Source organism: Piliocolobus tephrosceles, chromosome 10 (genome assembly GCF_002776525.5).
Source record: "Piliocolobus tephrosceles isolate RC106 chromosome 10, ASM277652v3, whole genome shotgun sequence".
NCBI classification, from domain to species: Eukaryota; Metazoa; Chordata; class Mammalia; order Primates; family Cercopithecidae; genus Piliocolobus; species Piliocolobus tephrosceles.
The window spans coordinates 113,677,467-113,696,755 of NC_045443.1; the positions used below are offsets into that span (position 1 = coordinate 113,677,467).

General features: G+C 35.5%; 1 protein-coding gene across 4 annotated transcripts in view; it reads right to left on the minus strand.

Annotated features, from left to right (window-relative positions):
- Nucleotides 1-19,289, minus strand: part of MED13L (mediator complex subunit 13L) — a 321,531-nt gene that overhangs the window by 58,502 nt on the left and 243,740 nt on the right. For 3 of the 4 annotated variants that reach the window (XM_026456566.2, XM_023204113.2, XM_026456567.2), the window contains 3 exons: nt 6,933-7,078; nt 4,146-4,340; nt 3,594-3,782 (listed from right to left, as the gene is read on the minus strand). In XM_026456566.2, the coding sequence (XP_026312351.1) occupies nt 3,594-3,782; nt 4,146-4,340; nt 6,933-7,078 (530 nt within the window). Of the gene's footprint in view, nt 1-3,593; nt 3,783-4,145; nt 4,341-6,281; nt 6,350-6,932; nt 7,079-19,289 lie in introns of those variants that run through there. The other variant, XM_023204128.1, reaches the window with a different exon arrangement.

Here is a 19,289-nt window from a genome sequence, read left to right on the forward strand (position 1 = left end):
ATTTGATACAACTTAGAAGGAAGGGTTCATACATCACAATATTAAAGATGCAAACTTCCACTGACTGTTTTAGATTTTTAAATCTTAACACAGTCAATGAGTTTCAAGGCAAAAGGAAACAGTAGAGGGAGCTTTATACTCATGTAGCTAAATGGCTGTGTATCAGCAGCACACAGTGCGCTGGATAGGAAAAAGAAAAGTAATGGCACAAAGCTTTTAACAAGGTCAAATTTCAAACTTGTGCGTGGTACTGTTTGTCCTTATGCCTGACACCATGTATTTAAAACTTAGTACTAAAACACTGAAAGGGGTTGTCTTGACATTTTATGTCAGAGGACTAAAAATTCATTGGCTTCTCTCTAGTAACTCCACTTAGTTTTTCCAAATACAGTGGTTATGAATATCATCTATTTCTTTCAATTATGTTCATTATGATTGTTGATGATACTGGTTGTTGTTTACATTTTGAGTATTTTACTACTTCTATCTTATATAAGACAAATACTAAAGTCAATTTCCAGTATTAAATTCTGACTGAATCACTTTTATCTATTTGACTTAGTAAGTGTATTATGGATTTTCTTCTCAATAGAACTATGATGCAAAACATCTTAACGAAAGTCAAGATGAAAAAGAAAGAAGCAACCTTATAACAGAAACTAAGTATTCTTATTATCAATGAAAGATGATGATAATATGAGCTAAATGATCAGGCTTACGTCTATTTAAAAAAAAAAAAGACCCAAATGCTTATATTCTAAGGAAATGAAGCACGCTTGTTTCCGATAAAAGTATTACCATATTACAAATGAGATAAGAAATTTGAACTTTCTTTGCTACCTTTTATTTTAAAAGTTCCCAACTTGGTTCATGATGCAAAATAATTTCAATTTTACAATTGCTTTCCAAACACCAATTATAAAACTAGGCAAACTGAAGAAACAAACAGAAGTAGGTAACATAGACCTTCTCTTGGAAACATCCTACCAGACAGCTAAAGAGATCATATGCCCATGGTATCATAAAGAAACAATTTATGACCAAGAAAAGAAACAGTAGGGAGAAACAAGCCACACAGACTTTTCTGACTAAAGCTAGGTTGAAGCTTTTCAGTAGTACTTAAATGACTGAACTAAAATCTGAGTGATATCTTAGATGGAATTAAACAAGACTTGTTACTCCAAGCTGTTAAAATGCATGTTGAATGTTGTTACTTGCAATTGCCTCTACATATCAAAGAGGCAAGTGGATATACCAACCCAGATAAGGTATGAGTAACATCACTAATACCATTTGGCCCTACTAAGCCCTCTGCTAATCCAGGAGAACCTTGGTGTTTTTTATAGGGCAAAGTAGCCCATTCTGTCCTACATCTAGAAAAATATGACATTCAACTACAGAATGTCAAGGCTGACCAGGATACTCTCCAATACAGCATTAAGACTCCTAACCTGTAATTCAACAACCTATGATATGAAAATTTAGGTAAATTCATTTTACTGCAATGATATTGGCAGCTTTTGTTCAGTTTCGTGTGTTTATTTTAAGGAATAAGGCGACATCAGGGGATTTATTTATCCAAGGCCTAACACAATAGCATACAGAGTTGGGGGAAAGGAATTTGAAGATCCATAGTTAATTATTCCACATTGAAATTCCCCATCAACAAAACCTCTTGTTTCTGAATTATGACTATTAAGACTTCTGAACTGACCAGAGGTCATCATGCACACAGCAGGCCTTCAATTTTAAGCTGAATACAAATTTCACTAAGTACAAGGCAAAACAAAAACAGACAAACAAAAGTGGATAACTTAATAATGTAGTACAATTGTTAAAAATCCAAATTGTGATGTGACATTAAAAACTTTTCAAAATACTGATAATTCTAATTTTTATATCTATGATTATTACTACAAAAGACTGTGAAAGTTCTTTTTTAGGTGAATACAGTTGATTGATGACAAATCCTTTCAAGGAATCATCCAAATTCTCTGCTCTACCAAATGAAAGCTGGAAGTACTTTTTTATTTTTATGAGACAGGGTCTAGCTCTGTCACCCATGCTGGTGTGCACTGATGGTATCTTGGCTCACGGCAACCTCCACCTCCTGGGGTCAAGCCATCCTCCCATCTCAGCCTCCCAAGTAGCTGGAATTACAGGCATTTGTCACCATGCACAGCTAATTTTTGTAGAAACAGGATTCTACCATGTTGCCCAGGATGGTCTGAAACTCCTGAGCTCAAGCGATCCACCTGCATAACCTTCCAAAATGCTGGGATTACAGGCATGAGCCACTATGCCTGGCCTTGCATGTTCTTTTTTCTTTTTGTTTTGTTTTAAACCGTCTCAGCAAATACATGGCTCTTAAAAACAGACATGTCCATTTCCATGTCTCCCACAAAACATCTGAGTAACGTCCTCCAAGTAACGTGTGCTAAACTTCGAGTTTTGAATACTGCTTTAAATTATTGCTATCACTTGTATATGACTATTGTTTACCAAGCACTTGTATATATTACCTAATATGTACTACAATCCAATAAAGTATGTATTTATCGGAAAAAATAACTGAGATTCAGAAAAACTATTGAGAATTAAATAAAGTCACTCACCTTGTGAATGATATAGCCAGGTTTTATAACTATGTGTGTTCAGTCACAAAGTTTATGCTTTTCCCCAATATCTTCTTTAACTATAAACATTTATTTAATGCCCACTAATTATGCTAGAAACTTTGAAATTTTATCTTACTCTGGTAATTTTCATGAGGATTACGTATGTATCATGCTTGATAGTTTATTTTCAAAGTTTAGCAGCCAAGGCTTTATTTACTCTAATGTTCCTGCCAGCTTGGCCTACATTCAATGCTTATAAATAAATAATTTCATTTCAGCTCAAGTATGATGAGTATCCTTTCCATACTGACCACATTTCTAATTAAAGTGAGGTCAACTACAACAATAACAAAGTTAATAGAGGAACTATACTACTCAACAAAGAAGACAAAAACACTCCCAATTTAAACAATTTCTGAATTTTTCCATGAAGGCAGGCAGTTCCCACTGTCAAAATTGTCCCATATAATTAATATTTATTATTAATGCAGACACATTACTGACAGTAAAAAGCATTTATTTAGAGCTCCTAATCGCTAGTCTAACTTTACATCTAACAGGGAAAAAGAGTTGCCCAAGGCCTGTCCCTAGCTGACAATGGTCACTGGGGCAGAGACTTCAGTCATTCTCTGATTTAGTATTCTTCAGTTGTTCAAAATTATTTAAAAAACCAACCTACATTTTATCTATATGTGGACACACACACGTAAAGGAGCAGATGTGTGTGCAAACCTTAAAAGAATCTAAACTATTTAATAACAATAAAGACTAATATGGACAGAGTTAAAATTCTGAAGTATAGGAATTCTGTGTGTTGATAGTTTTCCTTCTCCATTTTGTAAAATCCTTACGTTACTCTACCACCTCCATCTCTTCCAAGAGGAATTTCTGTTTTCTCACACCTGTTCCATAGCAGGTAGACTATACAATTGTCTGGGATCTCTTCTCCCCAGGACACTCCAGGATCCTACTCACCTAGGATGGCCTGTTCTGGAGAGGTGGGAGGGGTCAGAGGCATCCCACAGTTACTTGGGTCCTTCACACTACCAAGCCCTTGCTGCCCAACTGTAATGTGGCCTCCAGCACTGGCAACACTCTGAGGAACCGGGATGTCATTCTGAGAGATCAAAACAAATGCTGAAGGGTAAACCATCCGAACACCACCTATAAGCAAAGAGAACAAGGAAAGAACCAGGACTGAGAAAGAATTCACACAAGACTCCCAATTTTATGATTCCAGTGGTGAAAATGAGATGCTCATGAAGTACTGTCAAAAGTGATAGGCTCCATTCTCTCACAAGTTAACAGCTGTTTAAACATGTGTTCCAACATGATGCATTTGGAATACAGGGACCAAGGGTGCTTCAGGCAAGATAACTACTCAGCATATACCATTGTGTCAAGAGAATTTCTTTAAAAAGATGGGAAAATTATGGAGATTATTTATGATGAATCTAAATGATTATCTTCTTAAATTAAGGAAGAGGAAGAAGAACAAAGTTCTTCAGGCAAAATATTTTCTCTTACCAACAATTACTTCAACTGCCACAGGGAAATCATCATCATATCCCAACTCGTCTTCCTCTTTCGATTCCTCTTTCTTTTTTAGCACCATCGGGTAGAAATACTGCCATTCCTCAATCAACTTACGAGTGGCTGGGTCTGACATCTTGTATGCTTGGCCTGTTAGCGTCCCATTTAAGCCATAAGGACTTACCAGTACTATAGGGGGAGGAGAAACACATGTTAAACATTAGAGAAATAATTTCTACTTAAGTGCAACACTACATATGTGGTTAATTTTAGATTACAGTATCACTTAATGTACATTGTTCTTTATTTCCTAACTCTATTTAAAGTACGATTTAAAATAAATTTTTTTAAAAATTATTTTTGTAGAGACTGGGTCTCACTATGTTGCTCAGGCTGGTCTTGAACTCCTAGGGTCAAGTGATGCTCCCGCCTTAGCCACAAAAGTATGATATTTTGAAGTCTCTTATTTTAAAATTTCTTATTTAAACACCTCTCACTTCCCACAATTTTTAAAGGAAATAAAATATGGATAGTCCAATGTTATCAGACAGCTATGCTTTGAAGCATATACATATGTTTAATAATAGCTTGTACAATATAAACACTGAACCTTCCAAAACAGAAGAAAATCATTCAACACATATACCCCAAACGCTGCCTAAAACTTGAATACTCTTGTGGTTCCGGAGACTCCCTAAACATCTGTGGTAATCAAAGAATAACATATAAATAAAATTTCTAACAGTGGGAAAGTCTTAATATAAAAAAGCTTGAAGCATAATAGTTATCATTTCTGTTTTGACTGTTTTAGAGGTCTGTTGATAAAACAACTCTAAGTAAAATTTTACTTAACTCAACATAAAGGACCCAAAATTCATCTTCTTTCAGTATTTGACCTTGATGTCATTTTCACTGAGTCTGACACAAAAATATAGTTAATATAGTACTGTGAATTACCCAGCCAGTTCACAGCCTTGGAGTGAGTACTTCAATCTTCCAAATAATACTTTTCTAAAGATAAAGACTACTTTTTCTTACTTCTAATTTTTTACAAAAACTCAGCATGGTCATTAAACGGAATGTCTTCTTTTTTTAATTTTTTAAAGAGCTAGATCATATGTCACATCAATCAAGAGAGAGATAGCTATAGACATTACATGTTTCGTGGAGTCTTTCTGCTGTTTCTCAATGATCCAAATGGGATAAAAATACTGACTCCAACACACACAATTAATCAAATGTAATTTTTTTGCAATAATGCTTCCAGGAAATTCCCACATCAATTGGGATAATTATGCTCATCATAATTATCCATAAGGACAGCAACTGCCTTAGTATGGTCTTCCTCCACACCAATCATGGAAAACAAGCAGAAGAATGCTCCACAAAAGTATTCTAAAACTTCCATCAGTGACAAAAATCAGAAAAATTAAAAGTGGTCTATAGGGACCTGGTATTCCTAACATTATTGTTCCCAACTTTGAAGATTAGAAAGTAAGTTCTCTTCCCTCATGACTAGTTATTCCTACTGTTATTACCATAACTAAATGCTTTTATTCTGAGTGATAAAATGTTGGATGAAGTCAGAAGGTCCTGAGCACTTTTACACTCAAGAAAACAGTATTTTAAAAATTCTGACAAGCCATAATTTGCAAATACTGTACAATTTGTACTACACAGTTTAAGAATTGGGTTTTGAATATTCTAGTAGTTCATACACTAAACACCTAACTTTACACAGCTTAAAATTTATTGCAGTAGGGGAGTTGGAGTTAAAAATTAGGACACAGTTAAATGTGGATTCAATGTTCTTTCTTATCTCAAAAAAAAAAAAAAGTTTTATTAGCTTTGGGGCAAGAAACAGATGCTTTCATTGAATTAAATCAGAATAGTTTATAGAAAACAAAAAACAAATACAATGGAGTGTAAATGCTCATGACAGGCTGTTACAACAATTATAATATTTTAGTGAAGTCTGTTAAAATAACAGTGTTTTTTAAAATTATATTGTGTGATATGCTAAGACCATTTCAACCAGACATCTCTAATAATGACATATGACTGAACCAAAAAAAGATTGCCTCCATATGGTTCAATCTAATATTATAACATTTAAAAGCTGTTACTCACAGAAAATTCTGAATTCCAAAGACAAAACAAAGATTTGTAATGCTCAGATCAAAAGGGCATGAAGTTATTTTGGTGATATCTAGGTGGTAAAGCTGAGAATTAATGAAAATATGAATGTATGAGTTAAATTACAACTAAATATCTATTACCAATGGAGTTTAAAATTAAAACAAAGGAACATCGCTGAAGAAACTATACACTGTATAATTCTAGAACTTTGATTCTGATTGAAATTTCAAATACTAAGTATAATGGTAATCTTCTATAAACCATTACATCCCTAAAACCTTGTTAATAAACACAACAATGAAAACCTTTAATTTGTGACTTTGGTCAATTACTCATTGAATTATATTTTTCAAGTATTTATAGATTTTCTTTTGTTCTGAAGGAAATTCTACATTTTATTCTTACAAAAGAATATACATAAGACCATCTTATATATGTGAGAAGCTTCAGCAAAAAACTAACACACTATTACTACTTAATTATGAAATGGTAGTCTTTTCTTCCTTCTTCAAAATCTGACCCTTATGCTTAGTTTTACAATGTCCATTTAAGATAATGTCTCACCCTGCAAAACTTTACTGGGCAAGATGGTTATCCACTCGGTGGTGGATAGGGGTGGAGAGCAGGAACATCCACACTTACCTTGAAATGGTGCAGGTGAAGACTGGGCCATGTGTATATGCTCCTCATTGATCAAATAAATTGGCTGGTGCTGGGCAATCTCCACACTTGTGCACACATTACTTTCTCCATGTAGAAAGAATGTGAAAGCACAGGACAAATGCTCACTACAAAAGAGAGAATGAGAAACTCAACTTTATATTTTGGTAGGAAATGGGTGCTAGAAACAGGAACTACAGGTAAGATACAACTCTACTTTATCAACCGTCCAGTAAGGCTGACTTCTAATTATGGGCAAAACAGAAACTTCTAATTCATTATTGACAAACTAAGCCATCAGATAAATCTGGAAATATGAATATACTGCAATGAGAACTTCTGTAAGTTACTGTACAAAATGTTTCCAGTTTCATTTGCATAAAATCTCTTATGCCAACTATAAATACCTAAGAACAGAGAATTGAAATAGTTTTCTATTGTCTCAGTGTCCAGCACATGACAAGCCAGTGGTCACTGGGCCACTTTAAAAACTAAGTATTTTAAGTGTTTATTCATTTATTTGACAAAACGTGTTAAGTGTTATAATGCTTGAAAGGAAAAAAATGAAATAAAATTAAAATGTTTCTTCATCACACAGTGACACATATATATTCTTCTTTGACCAGTATGTTTAGATAACATTTTTTGTTTTACCAAAATATGACATTTCACCAAAGGAAACACCCAGTCTTGGTATCTGGGTATTTAGCATGACAGAGTAAATTCAAGATAGTGAGTACAATTTTAAAAGAATTTTGAAAAAAGTTTTTAAAAACCCTTGATACCATACTTCTAAGTTTATAAAGTTCACAAAAGCAAAAATGTACATAATTTGAACATCTATAGGTATAAAATAATATAAATAGTAAAAACACTCTGTCCTTTATGAAAATGACACTAGTAACACACCATCTTCTACATACATTATACCTGGCACATTAAATAGGACCAAAATATAGTTTTACTGATTGTGGATTGGCTTTTCAACTGTAAATTTCGGCTAAGGGAGTTTGAGCTGACTTATCCCTATTCATGCCCACTATTCCATGTAGTTACTAGCTTATTTGTAAGAAGCTGGTGGGAGAAATAAATGTAGGCCATAGCCACAGAACATGTTCTCTTTCCCACTGAGTCCCAACTGTGCATGTGAACAAATACAACCAACATTTATCTAAGAACGGTGCAAGGAGTCTGAAGTGACACTGAAGAAAACACAGTCCTTGCCCTCAAGGAGCATATTCACTAGCAAGAGACTGATATGAAAGCACACAAATAAAATAAAGCCAGGCACAAACATACAAATAATAATAAAATGCCATAGAAAGGCTAAGGAGTAGTGATTTCTTCAATTTAGAATACATGAATGCTTTAAGAAGACAAGAACAAATGAAAATGTGAGAAATATCCATTCAGGTATTTTGCCCAGCTTTTAATCTGGTTGGTTTCTGCTACTGACTTGAGTTCCTTAGATATTCCACATATTAATCCCCTGTCAGATATATAGTGTGCAAATATTTTCTCCTATTCTGTGGGTTACCCTTTCACTCTGTTGGTCAATTCCTTTGCTGTGCAGAAACTTTTCAGTTTGATATAATCCCATTTTCTGTATTTGCTTTTATTACCTGGATCTTTGAAGTTTTATTTTTAAAATCCTTGCCCAGATCAACGAATGTGAAGAAGGATTTCTCCTATGGTTTCTTCTAGTAGTTTCATAGTTTTTTATTTTTTTGAATTGGTTTTGTATGTGGTGAGAAACAGTGGTCTAGTTTCATTTCTCTGCATGTAGAAATTCAATTTTCCTAGCATCATTTTTTGAAGACATTATTCTTTCCTCCAGTATGTGCTCTTGGCACCTTTTAAATCAAGTGTCTATTGATAAGTGAATTTATTTCTGGGTTCTCTATTCTGTTCCATTGATTTATGTGTCTGTTTTTATGCCAGTGTCATGCCATTTTGACCACTATAGCTTTATAGTATATTTTGAAGTCAGGTACTGTGATGTATCCCCCCACCACCGCTTTGTTCTGAAAATAAAACATGCAAACGGCCAACAGGTATATATAAAAAATGTTCAACATGAGTAATCAGGGAAATGCAAATCAAAACCACAGTAAGATATCCCTTCACTTCAATTAAAATGGACATCATCAAAAAGATAATAGATAACAAGTGTTGGCAAGGATGTGAAGAAAAGAGGACATTTATACACTGTTGGTGGGAATGTAAATTAAGACAGCAATTATGAAAAACAGTACAAAGATTTCTCAAAATGTTAGAAATACAACTACCATATGATTCAGTAATCCCACCACTGGGGATATACACAAAGGAAATGAACTCAGTATGTCGAAGAGTTATCTGCACTCCCACGCTTATTCATGATTATTCACAATAGTTAAGATATGGAATCAACCTAAGTGTCCATCAATGGATGAATGAATAAAGAAAATATGGTATATAATACACAATGGAATACTATTAAGTTATAGAATGAAATCCTGTCATTTGAGACAACATGGATGAACCTGGAGGACATTATGTTAAGTGAAATAGGTCAGACACAAAAAAACAAATACCACATTAATCTAAAAAAGCTGATCTCATATAAGTAGAGAGCAGAATTGTGATTATCAGAGGCAGGGGAGGGGAAAGGAAGAGATGGAGGAGGTTAGCCAACAGTTACAGTTAACACAATACGTTCAAGTATTCTAATGCACAGTAGGGTAACTAGTCAACAGTAATGCATTGTATATCTCAAAATAGGTAAAACAGAGAATGTTCTTACCACAGAGAAATGATAAATGTTTGACGTTATGGATTTGTTAATTACCCTGATTTGATCATTACACACTATATACTGGTATCCAAGCATCACTTTGTAGCTCATAAATACATACAATAATTATGTGTCAATTTAAAATAAAATAGAACTAAAAAAAAAAGAAAATAGGGGTTAATAGTAGAAAGAAAAGAAAAAGTAAGAGAAAACATGAGGCAAAGAACAGATGTGGTTACGAGACGGATGTCGTTTGGAAACTCTTAACAGAGGAATGGTGGGATATGACTGGAAAGGAGTCAAAAAAAGGATGTTGGAGGCCATCCCTTGAGACATCGAAAGACTCGTATATGCAAAATAACAGGGAGTTAATTTTAAGGATTAGTTTTAGAAAGTTTAAAGAATTGTTATAAAAATTTCAAAATATTTTCATTTGAATTTGCTATGTCCCAAAACACAAACGGTGAGAAGCATAAATCAAAAAAAAAAAAAAAATCAAAATCAAATCAAGTATCTTTTATATTGATAACTTAAAAAAACCAAAATGTCCTTTTAAAAGAGACACTGAAAACAAGAAAAATAGAAGTTATAGTGGAGCTGGGCGTGGTGGCTCATGCCTGTAATCCCAACACTTTGGGAGGCTGAGACAGGCGGAGCACAAGGTCAGGAGATCATCCTGGCTAACACGGTGAAACCCCGTCTCTACTAAAAACACAAAAAATTAGCCAGGTGCGGCGGCAGGCACCTGGAGTCCCAGCTACACGGGAGGCTGAGGCAGGAGAATGGCGTTAACCCGGGAGGCAGAGCTTGCAGTGAGCTGAGATCGTGCCATCGCACTCCAGCCTGGGCGACAGAGTGAGACTCCATCTCAAAAAAAAAAAAAAAAAGAAAGTTATAATGGAGATATAACAGAAGCCACCAGTAACTATATAATTTTTGGTAGATTATTTCATCACTCTGATCAGTTTCCATATATGTAAAAGCACCTGTTAGTGCAGACTGCTGGGCCCCTGAGGCTCTGATTCAGGAGTTTTAGGGTGGGCCCCATAAATCTGCATTTTTAACAAGTTCCCATGTGATGCTGCTGCTGCTCCTGGCTCAAAGGCCACACTGTGAGAATCACTGGATTTGATAAAGCCTAAATCCCAACTATTAAATTCTATTTTTTCTAAGATCATGTAAAACAAGGACAGGAACGACAGCACTGACACTAAAGTTGAATCCCCTGTGACCTAGCAACAGCACTTCTAAGAATTTATCCTACATATAAAACTATGGTACTGAGTAGTTACAGATTATAGCACTGCTTGTAATAAAGTCTGAAAAACACTAAAATGCCCATCAGTAGAGGACCTGTTAACTAAACCGTGGTATATAGCTACAAAGTAATGCCCTGCAGCCAAGTAAAAGGAAATGATCTCACTGATAAGGAAACACCTCCAACAAGGACTGTTATGAGAAAAAAGGAACAAGGGACAAAACAGTATGAATAATATACACCCAGTTGTATAAAATGGGGAAGTGGGGAGAAAAATATTTCCACACACAATTTGCTTACATTGGCATAACATTTTTCTGAAAAGATCATTTAAAAAAAACTAATAATGGCTGGGCAAGGTGGCTCACGCCTGTAATCCCAGCACTTTGGGAGGCAGAGTTGGGCAGATCGCTGAGCTCAGGAGTTCAAGACTAGCCTGTGCAACATGGCCAAAACCCTATCTCTACAAAAAATACAAAAATTAGCTGGGTGTGGTGGCACTGCCTGTAGTCCCAGCTACTCAGGAGGCTGAGGTAGGAGGACTGCTTGAGCCTTTGAGGTTGAGGCTGCAGAGCGCCCAGATCATGCCACTGCACTCCAGCCTGGGTGACAGAAAGACTGTCTCAAAACAAACAATCCCTAATAACTTTGGTTGGTTCCCTCGGGGAATGAAATGGCATGACTAAAGGAGAAAGAATTCACAATATTCTTTTATACTTGTTGAAATGTGGGGTCATGTGTCACACAGAAAGCAATGTGAAAGCAAGATCTGAGGAAGCCCTTGCCTCCTATCCTTATGCAGCGCTGCTTGTTGGCCCAACCAGGGGAGTGCTCTAGAGGAATCCACGGTGCTTCCATCTGGCATACTTGGCACTTAGTCAAAGCCTGCTGAGATCCGGATTTTGTAATCCAACATACTAGTTACTTGATTAGCAACCCATCAATATCTTTATCCAAAGCAATGCTAAAAATGGTGAAATAAAAACTGCACTGAGAACCGAATCCTGTGTCATCTCATCAGATAACTCCAAGTAACAAATTCAACAGTGAGTTGTCACTCATTCTGCTCTAAAGAGAATAATCAAAAAGGTTATGTCAAATGTCTTGATAAAATATGGACACATAACTATCATATTTCTCTGATCTAGAAATCTGCCTGTAAGTAAAACCCAGGTGTTTTCATAAAAAGTCCAACCTCCCTTATTTCACAGATCAAATTTGAAATTGTTAAAATGAGATCAGATTTGAGAATGAACACTGAAGGGGTTCTACAAATAAAAAGTATAGATATGTTAGTTATATGAGAAGTGGGAGGTAAATCTTTATTACAAGCTCTATAGCATGTTCTTTCTTCTTGTCACTTATTACTCACTTTTACCTGAACCTTTACTCACCCCATTTCTCACCCCATTGATTTCATATACTTTCATTAAAAATTTTAAGAGACTATGGAGATCATTAAAGTCAACCTCTTTCTGATTCAGAGGAAGGCAAGACTTAGCCCAAAGTTACACAGCAAGTTCAGAGCACAGCTGGAATAAAAACCTGGTCCTTCTTAACATAGCGTATAGTACATCCAAGATTTTCTACCTTCGATCAATGCTGCCTTCACCCCTATTCAACATCAACATAAATCAGACACAATGTAACTTAAACTAGTCCCTGCATCAATTCTACTATCTCCCTTACTCCTATAGGCTAGAAGATACTATCAAATGAATACATAGAACCAAAAACATGGCAAGGTCAAAGGAAAATTGGAGCTTTACCTCTGTTCTCTTGGGGGCACATCACTTGACAAGTATTCCACGCCTTCTCAACTCTACTCAGTAAATCAGTTTATTCTCCACTCTACTCAGTAAATCAGGTCTGATTCAACTAATTCTTTGTTTAACCTCTTTCTCACCTTAAAAATCTCTGCAGTTAAACTTCACTCGCCCTTCCCTAGAGATTCCTTTCTTTCTGTGAAGGCACTCCTATACTTACTCTCTTCCATCACGAATAATCTTTATTTCTTCCTCAATTTGCTTCAGGTAACCCAACCCTGAAGCACCTCCTCTTGATCATGCTACCCATTTTTTCACCCTCTACCAACTAATATCAAGTAACTAATATATAAATAAAATGATAAAAAATGGAGACATTAATACTAGTATCATCACTAAATAATCTATACAGAAATGAAATAAATAACTTTTCTAAGTATTATAAAAGAAATAAATAAGGAACTAAGAAAATAATGGGAGTTGGGGTCTATTCTAAAAAGGGATTGGTCTGAGGAAAGCTTCTCTGACAAAAAAAAAGCGGGGGAAGGAAGCATTTAAACTGAAGTTTGAATCATAAGAAAAAGCAAAGTGGTAAAAAACTATTACAAAAAAACTGAAAATTATATGTGCAAAAGTATGGAGTTGAAGAGTTTGCCATTTATAAAGACATTTTTGAAAGGCAATGCGGTTACATCACTGAGAAAATGAAAAAAACTAGTGTAATTAAACCTACTGAAAAGACAAAGATTATCAGAGTAGCTAAAATAAAATAAATCCATCTACATATTGCACAAAAGGCATGCAAAGTAAAATTACACCAAAAGTTTTAAAAAGTGTAGAAAATCATATGCCAGATGAATTCTAACAAGAATAAACCTGGTATAGGAATAACAATAAATAAAACAATGAAATATTTTAAAACAAGTTCATCAATAAATATACAAAGAGAAATTCAAGAAGAAAAGTAATCAACCATGAACATGTACACAGCCACAATGGCATGCAATATAGCTCAGAAATACATACAGAAAAAATCAGAATAAGGAGAAACTGACAAGTCTAAAATTAATAAATATTTTAACATGTCTTCTAGTGAATACCACGGCCTTCGAGAAAGAAAGAACGTATAATCTTTCCATGAATACATGGAAGAGCTACAAAAATTGAATATGTAACAAGACAAGTATTACATTTCAAAGAAATGATGATACACACAGTCTACATACTCTTATTGGTTGGGTGTTTTTTTTTTTTTTTTTTTTGGAGACAGAATCTCTCTCTGTCACCCAGGCTGCAGTGCAGTGGCACGATCTCAGCTCACTGCAACCTCCACCTCCCAGATCAAGCGATTCTCATGCCTCAGCCACCTAAGGAGCTGGGATTACAGATGTGTGCCACTATGCCCTGCTAATTTTTGTATCTTTCATGGAGACAGGGCTTCACCATTTTGGCTAGGCTGGTCTCAAATTCCCGACCTCAGGTGACCCACCCACCTCGGCCTCCCAAAGTCAGTATACGTATTCTTTAACAACAGTGTAATTTAGTTAGAAATCAATAGTTTTGTTTTTTTCAAAGGTTAAAATAAAATTCTTTTGTTTGAAAACTTAAACGTGTACTTCCTAATAAATCATGGGTTACAGAAGAAATCACAATGGAAATCACAAAATATTTAAAACTGAATGACAACAAAAGTAATACATGTCAAAATCTACCAGAAACAGTACTTAGAGAGTAATTTATATCCTTATAGGCCTAGAAGTCTTAAAAGAAATGAAGAAAGCAAAGAGTAAACACAATAAAACAGAAGGAAGAAAATAATGACAAAAATGCGTATTATTAATAAAATAGGAAAAAGCAATAGAAAGGATTAACAAGATAAAACTTCTTTTTTGAGCAGACTAATAGATGACAAAAATACTAGGTATGACTGATTTAAGGAGAGAGATGAAAGATGTATGTGCAGGGAGCTAAGTGCTCTAATAAACAATCCTGGGAACAAAAATAGAGGAAATAACTACAAACAAAGAATGAACACTTTTAACAAAAAAACACTATAAATACAGTAACTTTATGCCAATAAATCTGACACATAATAAGTAATTTTCTATAAAAATAAAAGAATTTGAAAACAGTAAGTAAAAAAAACCATCCACCCACTTCAATACCATCTTAGAAGGATTTACCAAATTTTCAAGGCTCAACCCATTTCTCTTATTCAAACTGCTTCAACAAATGATGTGATGAATTAACATCAGCAAATCTATGAAACTACTACAATGCATTAACAGATGAATGAGAAAAATCAAAGAATCTATCTCAATACCTACAAAAGCAGCATGTTAAATTTCAGGAAAAAAAATTCAATAATAATTATTTCTAAAACTCTTAGGGAACTCTGGGAATCAAAAGGAACTGACTGAAACAGATAAAGCAATTGTCTTGCTTCATGTCAAAACTTTACAAGAATCCCTTTTAAAAAATGGAGCAAAACAAAGATAAGTGCTTTTCTACACAACACTGCCCTAGATATTCAAGTCAATGCAATAAGACAAGAAAAGAAAAAAGGTGGTATAAAAATTAGAAATGGGCCAGGTGCGATGGCTCACATCTGTAATCCCAGCACTTTGGGATGCTGAAGTGGGCGGATCATGAGGTCAAGAGATCAAGACCATCCTGGCTAACACAGTGAAACCCGTCTCTACTAAAAATAAAAAAATAAAATAAAATAAAAAATTTAGCCAGGAGTGGTGGCAGGCGCCTGTGTTCCCAGCTACTCTGGAGGCTGAGGCAGGAGAATGGCATGAACACGGGAGGCGGAGCTTGCAGTGAGCCGAGATCGGGCCACCACACTCCAGCCTGGGCAACAGATTGGGGGGGTGGGGGGAGTAGAAAAAGAAAGGAAGTGGCGATGCTATCTTTATTTGCAGATGGATATAATTTTCTTGGATTTCCTATGTAGATAATATATAGACTAAGAGAACTAACAAAAGAGATCAAGAAAGTAGATAAGGTTGGTAGATACAAGTTCAATAATAGTTGTATTCCTACAAAAAACTTAGAAAATATAATGGGAAAAATATATTCTATTAGCAATAGCAATAAAAACTGTAAGGTACCCAGAAAATAAACCAACAAAAGACAGCTTAGGTTTCTTGGAGAAATTTATAGAATAGTCTGTTTCAAGAATATAAAAGAATATATAAAGTCTTTTAAAAGATGTATCATATTCCTGGATACAATAAATACCATAAAGATTATAATTTCCCCAAAATGACCTAAAAATTCCATGTAATTCTAATCAATAGCCTAAGTTTTTGACAAGCTGATTTTAAAATTTATATAGAACAGAGTCAAGAATAGCCAACCCGATTTTAAAGAAAGAAAAAAAAAGTGAGAGACAACCTGCTAGTATCACTATTTATAATTAAACCACGGTGATTATAACAGAATAATAATGACTCAAGGACAAAGAGGTCAATGGAACAGAACAGGAAACTCAGAAATCAACCCTCCAATGGCCCAGTAATCCCCAACATCCAGCCCCAGTTACCCTTCTAACCAAATTGCCTATTGCTCTCTCCCCTTTCTTCTCTGCATTCCAGCTTAATAAGCTTTCTATTATTCAAACAAAACAATTACAATTTGAAATTACTGTTCCCTGTAGCTAGAACTCTCTTCCTTTCAGGTATCAACATGGCTCCTCTCTTTACCTCTTACAAGTTTTCCTTAAATGCCAAGACCTCATCAAGACTGTTCTTCTCCACAAAATTTAGTTACACTCCCCATGGGTATCTTCCCTATTTTTTTTCCAATAGCACTCATCACACAGATACACTAACCACAATGCTCAGAGGCTCTGTGGATCTAAAAACAATTTGCAAACGATAAGGCTCTCTAAATATTATGTTCTTTCTATAGATACTGGGAACAAAGGGAGATGAGGGTGAGAGTGACAGGAAGGAGGAGAGGAGACAAGGAGAAAGGAAAAGAAGACGGATAGGGAGAGGAAATGATGGTAGAGCAGAGAGGGAGAAGAATACAGGAAAGGGTAGTGGGGATAAGGAAGTAAAGAAGAAGAAGAGAGGGAGAAGAGGATGGGGTAGAAAAAAGGTTTCTGGGATCTACTTGGGACTGTGGTGTATGAGTTTGATTAGGTGGATTTTTTTTTTTTTTTTTAAATCACACTCAAGAATATAATTACAGCACTGGAAAGCATTCATATTAAGGACTTTATAGAGGTTTGTTCCATAGCTTTACACTTGCCACCTTTTTTATTTTTAAAAATTAAAGTGTAAATTTTGAGGAACAAAAGTAAAACAAATGCTAGAATATTTATGACTAATAAACACCTGGGCTTATACCTGAAATTTGTTCACAAGAACATCATTTTAAGTGCCCCATCAAACACCACTGATAAGAGAGGAAACCACTATAAAAATCATTAAACTATTTTCAAAATGAAAACTTCTTACTTCAAGTACACTACATGACTTAGGGAAGTTTATTCAAGCTAAAAACCCTTTTCACTGGGTGCCTTATTTTCATATTTCACATGTGTTACAAGTATGTCTCCAAATATTTCACCAGATGTTTCTAACTCTTTATTCCAAGCTTCAAATATCCATTTTTTCCAGAATTAAAGTAAGAAAAAGACCATCAAAATATATTGTTTTAAAGTACTTCTGGGTAAATATGGTCATGTCGGTTTGTGAGTAGTACAAGATCGTCACTCCTCCACTTCACCTTGGAGCTTCCCTAGACATCAGAATTTTAAAAAACATATTTTTGGCTCTCTAAAGTATGACTCATGAGTGTGTGTGTGTGTATGTGTACATATATCCCTTTTAAAAACATATAAAAGGAAACTGTGTTAGAGAAAGCCCATCTACTGCTTAAGTGCTAAATAGCTAAACACAACATAAACTTATTCCCTCCTGGCAATTAGTGAAAAAGGAAACATTCAATATTAGCACTGCTATACAATCACTCCATGAGCTCCTTCTCCAGCCTCACTCAGTCAAACTACTTCAAGACGGAATGCTCTCTGTGAGTGCCACTCTGGTTCACACCTCTATGGTTTTGCTTGTGTTGGTGTTTTGCTTAGAATAAACTTCTCCTATTGTTCATCTAACCCCTATTTATCTTTTCCATGAAATTACCTTTAAAGCCCCAGAAGAGACTAAAATGCTCCTATACATCTCTGTGTATACCTCAATCGCATCACTTCAATTTTTATAAGTTTAGGTTTAGCCCATCTCCCTAAATTTTGTGAGGACAGGAATCATATTTTACCGATCACTTTGGACCCCAGAACTTAGTATGGTGCTTGCCATTGGTAGATGCTACATTAGCGTTTCTGACGCATTATAACATTTCCCTAAAATTTTCTGGCATTTTACTAGAAGACGCAGAAATAAAGCCTAGAATTCTGAGTCATGAGGTGCGGAAGAACACAAATGTAAAGCTCTGATAATCCAGCGAGGAATATACCAGGGCATACACATCGTTAGCCTTGAGAATTTCTGATAATCTCTCTAAGCATTCTTCTGAAGGGAGCCTGCATGAGGCATATTCCTGACAGCTATGGAGAATAACAGTGTTGACTCTCTTTGTAGCCCAAGGTAGCCTATATTGTCTGGGCTAGAAAGGCAACCAGCATAGCAGTCCAACATCTCTTCCACTTTCTCCATAGAGTCTTCTCATCTTAGCTCTTCCCACGGAGATCTCTCTTCTCTGCTACCAACAGTACTCACCTCTCACTGGGTACCCATACTATCAGAGAAACTCAGGCTAGGTCACGCCCGTAATCCCAGCACTTTGGGAGGCCAAGTGGGCCTGAGGTTAGGAGTTCAAGACCAGTCTGGCCAACACAGTGAAACCCCGTCTCTACTAAAAACACAAAAATTAGCCAGGCATGGTAGTGCAGCCTGTAATCCCAGCTACTCGGGAGACTTAAGCAGAAGAATAGCTTGAACCCGGGAGGCGGAGGCTGCAGTGAGCCGAGATTGCGCCACTGCACTCCAGCCTGAACGAAAAAGCTAGGCTGTCTCAAAAACCAAAACAAAAAGCAGAGAAACTCACTGAACAAACATTCACTAAGCACACCTATCTTTGTGCCAGACACTGTACTAAATTTAGGGATGTATACATAAATAAGAGCAGAGAGCCCTTGGGTATTTTACAGTTTCCTGAGCAAACTACATAAAAACCTTCAAAAGGAACAAAAATATACAAGCATGGAACTATGGTACTCACTGGCATGCACAGCAAGAGCCCAAAGACTTTAAAAGATGCAGAAATATAAACGTGGAAAAATTCTGGTAGGACACCTCAGGCAAAATTTTGTACTTTAATACCAAATCATTAAAAACAACAACAACAAATCCCTCAACATATAATTATAATGCTGTATCTTATACTGGTTTGTACTATGTAATCTTGACAATTTCTATAAAGAATGGCTGCAACTCATGGAGCAAGGCAAGAGTAGCAGGATACATTTTCCTATCAATTATAAAGTACTATATAACTCACTTAAG